General features: G+C 38.1%; 1 protein-coding gene across 4 annotated transcripts in view; it reads right to left on the bottom strand.

Annotated features, from left to right (window-relative positions):
• The window catches only part of GALC (galactosylceramidase), a 57,907-nt gene that overhangs the window by 44,921 nt on the left and 792 nt on the right, over positions 1-12,194 (bottom strand). Inside the window, exons 1-6 of one of the 4 annotated variants that reach the window (XM_050800044.1) lie at positions 12,096-12,124; positions 7,747-7,815; positions 7,437-7,500; positions 5,435-5,548; positions 3,351-3,490; positions 1,157-1,195 (exon numbers count right to left, since the gene is read on the bottom strand). In XM_050800044.1, coding sequence (XP_050656001.1) covers positions 1,157-1,195; positions 3,351-3,490; positions 5,435-5,528 — 273 coding nt within the window. In that variant the 5' untranslated portion in view covers positions 5,529-5,548; positions 7,437-7,500; positions 7,747-7,815; positions 12,096-12,124. Of the gene's footprint in view, positions 1-1,156; positions 1,196-3,350; positions 3,491-5,434; positions 5,549-7,436; positions 7,501-7,746; positions 7,816-11,600; positions 12,125-12,194 lie in introns of those variants that run through there. The other 3 variants (XM_050800042.1, XM_050800043.1, XM_050800041.1) reach the window with 3 other exon arrangements.

Raw genomic sequence — 12,194 nt, 5'->3', positions numbered from 1 at the left:
CCCAAATGCCCATCAATCAATGAGTAGATAAAGAAACTGCAGTATATGTATACAATGGAATACTACTGGGTCACAAAAAGCAATGCATTAATAGCATCTGCAGCAAGAAGGATGGGATTGGAGACTATTATTCTAAAAGAAGCAACTCAGGAATGGAAAACCAAACATCATATGTTCTCACTCATAAGTGGGAGCTAAGTTATGAGGATGCAAAGGCATAAGAATGATAAAATGAACTTTAGGGACTCAGGGGTAAAGGATGGGAAGGAGGTGAGGGATAAAAGACTACGCATTTGGTTCAGTGTATACTGCTCCAGGGATGGGTGCACCAAAATCTCAAAAATAACCACTAAGGAACTTACTCATGTAACCAAATACCACCTATTCTCCAAAGACCTATGGAAATAAAAACAAAATTTTTTTAATATAAAAAATTTTAAAAACCTGAAATTAAATATTGTCTGAAAATTATATTTCTTGGAGAAAAGATATATACAACAAGACAAAAGGAAGTGAAAAGTAAACCAGAGAATAGCTCCACCTGAAAAGTAAAACTGCCATTTTTTTCCAATGGCAGAAGTTATTATGCTGTTTTTCCTTTCCTGGAAAATAACAATTATAGTAGTTACCTCATAGGTAAGGATGTGAGAATTAAATGGAGATAGTTAGGAAGAGTTCCCCAAAAATAACACAATTGGCAGATGTTATTGCCACCTCTTTGCTAATCACAAAAAGAAACATGTACTATAACACACTCCAATAGAAAACGAGAATTAGAATATATGCCATAAATTTTGATAAAAGACAAAGAAAAAACAGGTACATTTCTTGAAGTCCTAAAAGTCCAAAATGATATAATTGTTTCACAAAATTTATCAGAATTCCAAAACTAATGAGTTTTAAAATAGAAAAATTCAACACAATTCTTTAGACAAAGGTAATTAAGGACTCACAAAGAATTACACATGCTTTAATATCAGGAATATAAACATTGTTAAGATTTTGCTTGAATTTTATGTCACAACCAGCAAAATAAATAACTGTAGTATAAAAAATATGGTGTTTCCAACACAAATTTCCTAATTTCTGTGTTTGGAACTACAAGGAATTATTCACTAAAAAGTTAGAGACAGAAAGATACTAAAGTTGTACACACCTTAATGTAATTGGCATTATATGACCTCTCATTCCAAATCTGCAAAACAAAAAGTCAAAAAAGTATGAATTGAAAGTTATGAAATGTCAGAAAGTAGATTATCATTAAGATACCATTTCTCTCCTCATCTTTCATATTATCTGATAAGCCATTTTTTTAACTTTATGGGATATCCTGCCATAGAATTTACAGATACTTGTAAGATCGCTTAACTTTTTTAAAATTAAAATATTATTTTTAAGGACCTTAAAATATTTCATGGGTATTTTTCAAAAAGTAATTTATTCCAAAGATTTTCAACAATGGAATATTCATTAATTCATTTAACACATGTTGACAGTGCAATGTGTGCCAGAGACTATACTAGGCATTGGAGAACTAATAGATAAGGAGACTATTACAACAATTATGACAAGATCCCTATAGGCACACCTGAAAGCCAAGTATTAATATGTATACTGCATAGAAGGCATATTTTTAAGCATACACAGAGAATCACAGTAATACACTAGTCACAAAAGCAAACTCTGAATGAGGATGGATAAAAGGAACATATATACATCTATTAGGTTTAGAGTCATGAAGCCTGAGGTTTTAGAATTGAAAGAACTTCTGTAACTCCACAGTTGAGAAAACTGTTAATAACAAGAGATGATTCTAGAATCCAGGTGCAGGTCTTTTTACTCCAACAATACAGGGAAGAGTTTATCAATGAAGCTCCTCACCATAGCATGTGTTATCATGAGTCTAAACAAGATGTGAATCACCCATTACTTGTGATTGTACCATAAGAGAAAGCTATTAGACCAAACCTACATTTAGTCTCACTATGGATTATAAATGTCCTGACATTTAAGAAAGTTCTCTGGCCAGGTGTGGTTGCTCATTCCTGTAATCCCAGCACTTTGGGAGGCTGAGGTGGGCGGATCACGAGGTCAGGAGTTTGAGACCAGCCTGGCCAACACAGTGAAACCCCGTCTCTAATAAAAAGAAAAGAAAAATAGCTCGGCATGGTGGCAGGTGCCTGTAATCCCAGCTACTTGAGGCAGGAGAATCACTTGAACCCAGGAGGCAGAGGTTGCAGCCAGCCGAGATCACAACACTGCACTCCAGTCCGGGCGACAGTGCCAAAAAAAAAAAAAAAGAGGAAAGTTCTCAAATATAAACTAATTTTCAGTCATAATTTGGAAAAGGATAGCAAAAAGTAATATATTCTTTCTTCTGACTTCCTCCAGCCCTTGGCTCATCCTCATGCCCTTGGCTCATCCTCATGCCCTGTATCACCATGTAGTATCGCAGTTAATATGTTCCAGTGTCTACTTCTCTTACTGAATACAAGAGCTTATTAATCTTAGTAGCCCTAAAATAGGGCTCAATAATTGTTTGCTGATAATCTAAGTCATGGTTGCATGAAAATGTTTAAGTATTAGTTTTAATTGATGGTATATTAATAAGCAACTGATTATGGAGACCCAGTATGTGTATGTTAAGGCTCTGTGGGGTATGATGCAGCCTAAGGCATGCCTCCACCCAGCCAACAGACAAGCTGGACATGATATGATTTTCCATACTTTTTAAATCCTTAAAAGGTGTTAAGGTGTTAAGTAACAGTTTGTGACAGGTGGACACAGATTTCAGCCAGCCTGCCAAATCTGGCCCATCATCTGTAATTTTACAACTTGAGAGCTAAAAGTGCTTTTAGTTTTAAATAGTTACATTTTAAATGGCTATATATTTACCTCAAGATCCTCAATATTGCCTTTTGGCCCACAAACCCAAAACTATCTATGCTCTGGCCCTTTAATAAAAAGTTTGCCAATCTTTGGCTTAAGACAACAATAGAATAAAATGAGACTAACCCATAAGCTGTCTAGGAAACACAACATTGTTGTAGGAACCAGAGAAAGTAGGGAAAGCTTTGAAGGAGAATTTGAGTTGGGCTGATACAAAAAAAAAACCAGCTCAGAGGAAGAAGGTATACACTTAGCACAGTTTTCAAAAGCGGTGACATTGGGATGGGCAAAGGGGAGCAATTAAAGGTCACATGTACTTAGCTTGTGTTATTATCAGATACCAGTAGAACAAATTAGTCTCATGACATAAAATGGTTAGTCAAAAAGTACCTTAGAACCAAATTATATTTTAAATTACAAATAAATGTCCCAAACTGAATCATTTTAAATATATTACTAACTCCAATATAATCAATGTCCAAATCATGATAATGCTTGGCACCCACAATCCAGGTCACGACATAATAGGCAGTCAGCTGAAGATTGACATAAGGCCAGTCAAAACCTTTTCCCAGCCATCCAGGGAATGACCATGGCAACCCTGCAGAGAGAAGGGAGGAGGCAAAGGTAGAGGAGGTATAACACTGCTGGCGCTATTGAAAATAAAACAAATTTTTTTTAAGAAAAGCATTCAACTTGCAAAACACCAACACAGATCTGACTAAAGGAAAGTTTATATACCATATAAAAATTATTGAAATCCTTTCCAATCTATAGACACTATAATTCCTTATTGATCCCTAGAGTCAGGTCCCATAATTTCAAATGTTCTTTCCAGGCAAAAGAAAAATAACAAATACAAACACCTCTATCCAAGACCCTTACCAATAGAAATAAATGTACCATATGTTTTAACTTAACATTTCCACTCACTGTTGGAATGTTCAATATTCAACTTCTGTTCTTTGAGGTCAAACCAAAGAATTCTAAAAGGCTTATTCCAAACTACTCACTCCTTTGAGTTATGTATAACACAAATTTATCATTCACTTGTACATCTTCTTATAATTTAAGGGTCCTTAAAATATTAATCAGTCAGGCAATGTAATGTAGCAAAACTAGTTTGTTCTTGTATCAATATAAATGACAATGAATCCATAGAGAAATATACCCTTGTTAAGTGATACACATCAAATAAGTCCATATTCTTCCAATAACCCTGATTATGTTTAAGTAAAAAAGTGAGAAGAGTAGAAAAGTACGTATTATAATTCTAAATTTAAATTGCTACTAATTTTAAAATAAGCTCAACAGTTAAGTTCCTCAGCAATAAATATATTACCAAACTAGTTCACCACTGAAAAAAATAAAAATAAAAATGACAAAATGTTTATTTTCTAAACTCAGGAGGAACACCCAAGTGTATTACATAAGAAATGTGACATTAAAGTAATAGAATTCTTGAAAACAATGAAATGCTAAATGCAGTCTGAAGGCCTACCATGTGTAAGTCTTTGTTAGGACATAGTTTTCCCTGCCATATTTTCTACATTTAAATGAGGTCTGACCTTGGAAGCAGTCTAGCGGATATTTGCTAAATTCAGTGATGCTTTTACTGCAAACAGCATTTCTGGAATCTTACAAAAGCCCATTTATAAAGAACATACTTACTCCTAATTTCTTTTAACATAGAAAATATTACTCTTATCCTTTAATTTGATTGCTGAGAAAATTATTTTTTAAATAACTAGAAATCAGGCCTTTAGAAGGAATCATTAATTTCATTTAACTTAGTTTGAATTTAAGCCTGTTTCAAAAAATCAAATTCATTTCAAGTGATGAAAGTATCCCATCACTCTGATGTTTGAAATACTTCACAGGCTCTGTACGCATTCTCACAGAACTGTGAAATGTACATAGTCCCATTGAAGCAACTAGCCAATGATCCTTCCAACAGAACCTAAGCTCCACAGGTGCAGGGATTGGGGATGTGATTGGCTTCCTGAGCCCCTAGAACAGTAACCAGCACATTATTGAAGTTCAAAAACTAACAAACAAACAAAAAACACTTTTGTATGTACCTTTTCTAAAAATGGGTTTACTACTACATGTAACAAACAATTGTGTAACTAGTTAGGTGTACTACTGCATAGTATTACCCTTTTACAAATACTGATGACAGATTTTGTGAAGAAAAGTAGTTTAGCATCATAGAAATATGGAATTATGTGCTAAAACCGATTTTGCCATTTACTAACTGTCTATGACCTTAGGTCAGTGGCATAATCTTTCTAAGCCTCTACTGCTTCTTCCTGCCAAATGGAAAGAATCATGCCTTACTTCACTGGTATTATAAGGATTCAACATAATATACAAGGGCAAAGAAAGGATCACCCCTGACACATGCTTTGCTGCTGGTAGCATACTGGTAGTATTAATGACATTATGAGCACTTCCGTACTAATAGAGATTCCACCAACATGATCCAGAATTTAAAAGTTAAAGGAAAAGAGACTGAAGAAGCATTGCAAACTTCATTTCTTACCAATGAGTGTAATATTGGGATTCCTCTTCTTAGCTTCCTTCATTAACCACCACTCATATCCTCGAAAATAATTCTCATCTAGTGCATAGTGCATGTGGGAGGGCTCAGTGCCATCTGAATAGAGGAGAGCAAAAACGAAGTAATGATCCATGAATGGTACTCCCTAGGACCATCTCACTCCCCACCCCCACCCACGACACCCACTTCACAAAAGCAGTATTCCAGTTCTAATCCTGAAGTTGGGCAAATCGTAATCTTATACAACTTAAGGATGGATGATAAAAGCACATTATTTCATTCTTTTTTCATTATCTTAAGCATTGTAAAAGTCTTAATAAAACCACAACCTTCTATTATAAGCAGTACTGAGAGAAATATCACCTCATATAACTAAAAATTCCCAGTATTCATTCTTCTGGGCTTTTGATCTCTCTGTGGTTTTCAAATCCCCATGTCCAACTTTAAGTTCTCATTACCTCAACTTTCAGCTTATCAATGCTGGATATGAATCCCCGGGCTCCTGAGCCCTGTTCTCAGAACCCACACCTTTAGCCTATAATATGTCTTGATATAGGAAGAGTTTTGAGGGGAAAAAAAAAAAAGGAATAAGTATACATATCCACTCTAAGAATAACAAAATTCTATACTAACATCTGCAGTTAGTAGAGGTTACATTATCTTTTTTTTTTTTTTTTTTTTTTTTTTGAGACGGAGTCTCGCTGTGTCGCCCAGGCTGGAGTGCAGTGGCCGGATCTCAGCTCACTGCAAGCTCTGCCTCCCGGGTTTTTACGCCATTCTCCTGCCTCAGCCTCCCGAGTAGCCGGGACTACAGGCGCCCGCCACCTCGCCCGGCTAGTTTTTTGTATTTTTTAGTAGAGACGGGGTTTCACCATGTTAGCCAGGATGGTCTCGAACTCCTGACCTCGTGATCCGCCCGTCTCGGCCTCCCAAAGTGCTGGGATTACAGGCTTGAGCCACCGCGCCCGGCCGAGGTTACATTATCTTAGCACGGAGGAAGTTAACTGCTATTAAAGTCCTCATATATTCCCACAGTTCACAAATATCTGCCCCTGCTAAGTTGGGCCTTCTGAGAGGCCCTTGCGCATTTCTTCTTAAAGGTAAACATCAGAATTCACAAGATCTGCCTATTTATGTATCTCTACCTCTAATTTAGCTTCAGCAAGTGAAATTAGCCCATCATTGTCAATTCTGCCTAAAAGGTTTTAACAGTAAAATGCAATAGCTTGGGGAAAGTTTCTGTTATGGGGGTTTCTTTTGTTTTTGCTTTGTACTTTTTATTTCAACATAAACACTAATACCACCACATAGACATATCTGTTCAACAAAGAATTACTTCCAAATCACTAGCAGGAATACAAGTATGCAGGAGATACACTAGAGTTCATTATAATGGAATCTGATCTATAAACAATAAGCTATATCTAATCATAGAGAGAATTTTTTTCTTCTTCCTGAAAAACAAAAGGCCTATAAACTGCCAATTGGTAACATGGACTACACAAAGCCAATCAAAATAGTGACAATGAAGACTGAAGATTTAGTGATTAAAGTTTTGTTTTCAAAAGAAAAAAAAAGCTGTATCTCTGAAACACCGGTTACATACATTTTTACCACATATTTAAAGTTAATAGCACTTTATATGCTCTACATAAAATTAAAATCTTTCTAACTTCTCAATAAAATTCAAAACTGTCCCTATGCTCTGTCCTGTATATATAGATTTTAGAAAACTGTGGATTTGTTTACTACCGATTACTTCAACTAAATAAGCAATTTAAAGTCTGAAAGTTGTTTTAGATGGACCATATTCTATATAATATTTTTAAATAATTACAGTTTTAAAATGAGGAACACTCTAATAAGCAAAAATCAATCTCAAAAGTGTTGGTACTGTTTACACATATTCTGAAATCACAGTCCGTATGGTGAGGTATAGATTAAAATGCTGACGGGAGAAATCCTATCTCCCAAATTCTCCTACCTGTTGTCTGCCCATCACCACCTATTTCCACTTTTAGAATATGCAAAGAGGCACCAAAATTCGGCTGTGAAAAGAATTAACAGTATTAACATAGTGCTGTATTGTATGATGCTTCAAGACAATTACTAATTACTGCCTTACGTTTTACAGACGCAAAAACAAAAGTAAAACTTCAAATAGCAATTTATTCCAAAAGTAATGTGCCATTTTTTCAAAAACCAGAATTTTGAGGCTGATAAATTATAGGTAAAATTCACCCTACAGTTTCTAAAATATCACAAGTATCAAGAAATAATTATTTTTTCATTACCTTAAAGAGATAATCCAATATCTGAGAACGATAGGGCTCTGGGTAATTTACTAGAAGTCGGGAGGTTGCCTAAAAAAATAAGTTTTTAAAAGTATGAATAAAAGAAATCCAATCATGAATATTGGTCTACAGTGTTCATGCACACCACCTGGTATACACATATTTATCCTTAGGCAAGGTCAGGCTATGGAAAAGCGCCTCACAAGTTGCTTATCTGCCCTTTCTGTGCCAATCACTGGGCAAGTAGGGCTGCTGTTTGTCCAACAGCTAAAAGGTTCTCTTCTTTTGGGATGAGGGTTAACTGGGAGGTAAGCTTGCTAACCTCATGATCACAAACTTATCTTGAAATTCAGGTTTTCTATCTTGAGACCAACTGGCAACAGTATCTCAGGGCTAAGATGAGAGGGATGAATGTCAGGAAATTTTTCCCCTTAACATCTTCCAGAAAAACATCACAAGCAGCAGTGCTGAAAGGAAGCACCACTTTCCCCATCCTCATAAATTCTACCTGTTACTATTAAGAATAACTAGCAATAATCTCCAGACCAGGCCGTACTAAGAAAACTTAACCCAAGAGTGGCATCAGAATGCATGGAAAGACAAGGGTGGACAGTGCGGGGACCAATAGCTGATCATGCCTGGACCATGGCATACAACTATTTGAAAAAAGAAATCACAAAACCAATAATTGACCTATAATCTATCCTTTGGCAGGCAATATAATCAAAAAATAAACAAAAAGAGGCCGTTTTTTGGCATGAAATAGTAGCACATCCTCAGGCTTGTAAACCGGACAGTCCTAGGTTCAAACTGCTGACACTTTGCCAGGTGTGTGTATGATGACAGGGACAAAATACTTCCCTTTTATGGGGTTTAACTTTCTATTTTATATTCTCACATATGCTACCACTGACATTCTGGTAGTGCCCATATCTACTTGTTCTCACACCCAAAACATCCCCAGTCCCTACCAGTAAGGCAAAGACCCATGGAGCTGCTCTCTAGTCACTCTTCTCATCTACCTCAATATATCCCAAACCAAACATAGCATTTTTGCACCTATCTGCTCCTTTTCCTGAGCTTGCTGTCTCAGTAACGAACACTGGCCTCCACCATAAACTTGGGCCACCTTTTGTCCAAACGTCTCATGCACCCTCAATCACCAAGATATCCTTAATAGCTCTCAAATCCTTCCTCTACTCTTCAACCCCACTGACTTACCTAGGCCCTCCTCACTTATGAGAAAAGCCTAAGTGGTCTCAGGGCATCCCCTCTGCCTCTCCCTCTATTCCATCTCCATGCTACTTACGAGAGCAACCTTCCCAAAACACAAATGTAATCGTGAAACTCTTCTGTGTAAACGTGCTAAGATCTTCCCTTCCCCAAAAGCTTTCAGGATAAAGTTCAAATTGCTCAATTTTGCACCCAAATCCTTTAATTATTCAGTTCCCAACCCTGATACTTTATCACTCTCACACCTTCTATCTAGGTGTATCAAAAAATGTTTTCTATTTTTATGCCTGGAATGCACCCCACATCCTCTCTTGGACAACTCCAATTCACCTTTCAGCTTAAATTCCACCTCTTCAAGGAAGGATGCCTTTTGACCCTGCTCACTGACTTGATGTAAGTGCCTCTCCTTTGGGATCCTTTGGCACCAGATCCATATCTCTATTATAACACTTTGAACCCTGCATCCTCATCACTCCTTTACTTTTCTGACTCAGCTCTTAGTTCCTTAAGGACATGGACTGAATCTTATTCAAGTTCGTATCCTCATTCTTTGTTATTCAATAAACACTTATTAAATATTTTATGGGTCTTTTGTTGCACTGGTACAGGCAACATAACATAGGAGTCTTTAAGTCAAATGGAGTTTGTATTCTGATTTCATCATTAATAAGCTATGTAATCATAGGCAAATTATTGTAAAGTGGGCTATCTTACTCATTCAGCTGTTGTAAGACTAAAATTAGATGTATGTAAAGGACTTGGCACATTACCTGGCACATAGTAAGTTCTCAATAAAGGCAAGTGTTATATATACAAATTTTTAAAATACATATTTCTCAAAGAGCTTACAACCTAGCAGGGGCTCCAATATCAAAATAGGCAATCTTTAAATGAACACTGTATAGGCACACTAATATATCCTTGACCCTAGGTAAACAATGCTTCCTGTCCTACACTATGCCATTAAAACTGTGCACTTTGTTGTCTAGGGTTTATTCTGCCTTCTATGCACTCCCACATTTAACAGAGAAAGTATCGGCTTTAGGCAAACACACCAATTATGCTATTGCAAACCTATAGCCACACCTAACACAACAGCATAAGTCAAAGGCAATATAACCAAATGTTAAAATGCACCATCAAGCAATAACAAATCATAGGATTACCAACCACACTGCCTGAATGAGGCCTGGAACTGTTTACAGGCACAGGAAAAAAGCCCTGGGAACATTTCATCATCCAGTGGCCTTGAAATAACTTCCTCCTCCCTAATCTCTGAAACTGGTTATTAACCAAAATCAGTAACGTGAAAGACATCATCCTAAGGACTTCAGGTCTATCCTCACGATGCTCCTACCATGTGGGTACATAACTGTATCCCAAAAAAAGAAAGTGAGACAGAGAGGAGTTATAATAGATAACCTGCCAAGGTCATACAGTGAAGTGGCAGAACGCAGAATACACTCTTGGCAATCTTCTCTTTAGTCTATATTCTTTATGTTTTGTTTGGTTTTGGGTTTTGGGTTTTGTTTTGTTTTGTTTTTTGAACGCAGTCTCACTCTGTCGCCCAGGCTGGAGTGCAATGGTGCGATCTCGGCTCACTGCAACCTCTGCCTCCCGGGTTCAAGCGATTCTCCTGCCTCAGACTCCCAAGTAGCTGGGGACTACAGGCGCATGCCACCGCGACCGGCTAATTGTTTGTATTTTAGTAGAGACGGGTTTTCACCGTGTTAGCCAGGGTAGTCTTGATCTCCCGACCTTGTGATCCACCCCCCTCGGCCTCCCAAAGCGCTGGGATTACAGGCGTGAGCCACCGCGCCTGGCCCTACATTCTTAACTACTTACTGTACCATACTGCTTTCCCTCTCTGACATAAAGATTAAATGACAGCATTCTAAACACTTACTGCCACAACTTGGGCTAGGGACCAAGGACTCCACAAAGAAGTTTAATGTGGTATGCAAATATAATGTTGCAATAATTTTCATTATTTAGTGAGTTCCTACGAGGAGTAATGCACTATACAGGGATACTAATAACTGTTGTATATTCTATCAGATTAGATAGGAGTTTCCTAATTATGAAATGATTCTTCTCATCTTAGTAATTTTAAACTGGGCTTAATAAATCTAATGGAAACAAAGACTTCCATTTTTCGGTAAGCTCTTACACTAGATTTAGTATCACAAGTAAAGCTATAAAAAAGATGGGGCCCCATTTCATGAAATATTGGCTGTTTCAGGTTTAGACCAAAAACATAAAAAGGAGAATTGTAGTAGCAAAGAATAAATGCATTAGCTCATCGACCCACAGGTTTCCCCTGAAACACACATCAGCACTGCTGCAGAGATTGCAAATTAGGGAATAAAAACATAAAATCAAAAAGGATCAGCTAACTCCAGGGGGAAAAAAATTTCCCCTAGCAGGTTATATCATGTGGTCAGACTACCGACCAGGTCATCCTAGCAGCAGGCATTCAAGCTTGTTCTGAGTTGAATGTAAGGATGCAAGCTCCATCCAACTCAATCCCAAAAACCCGAGTTCAACGTTAACATTTTCAAAAAGAATTAGCCCTAGATGTAATTTCAGGTACAAAAAACAAAAAACAAAAACCTTCTCACCCAAAGGTTGGCCACCATGAAGCCCGTGGGCCCAGAGGGAGTACCTGGTAGTTTCAGGCCGCTCCCTTATATTCCTTTTAAAGACACCTTGAGGCACCAGTCGTGCCTCCAAACAAAATCCTATTCGGCGCTACCGTCTCCGGAGAAGCCCATGCTTACCCTGCACTAACAACTGCCCGGGACTTACGGCTCCACCACCCACCAACTCCCCCAAAAGGAAGAGACACAGCCAAAGTATCCCGCTGGGGCGTTCTCTTTCACACACGGACGCTCCCGCACTCCCTGGCCCTTTCTGGAGTGACGCTGCCCGACTGCCATCTCCGAGATGAAGACAGCCTGGGCCCCATTGCCTGGGACTAGGACCAGCCCCGGCTTCTTCACTGCTTAGACCTGTCACTTTACTCTCTGGACCTCCGGATCCTCATTCGTTCAAACCTAACTGCCTCTGTGGTTCGTGTTAAACGAGAAAGCACCCGTCCCAGCCCCGCAGCGCACCCGCCCCAACCGCCTGCTGACGGGCACCTTCGGCCACACTGGCCGAAGGTGGAGCGGGTCGAAACGCACGGCAACGCCGCGGGGGTTTGTGGGGCGGGC

The sequence above is a fragment of the Macaca thibetana genome, chromosome 7 (assembly GCF_024542745.1).
Source record: "Macaca thibetana thibetana isolate TM-01 chromosome 7, ASM2454274v1, whole genome shotgun sequence".
NCBI classification, from domain to species: domain Eukaryota; kingdom Metazoa; phylum Chordata; class Mammalia; order Primates; family Cercopithecidae; genus Macaca; species Macaca thibetana.
Note: the sequence above shows the minus strand (reverse complement) of the source record. Positions and strands in the feature narration are given on the sequence as shown.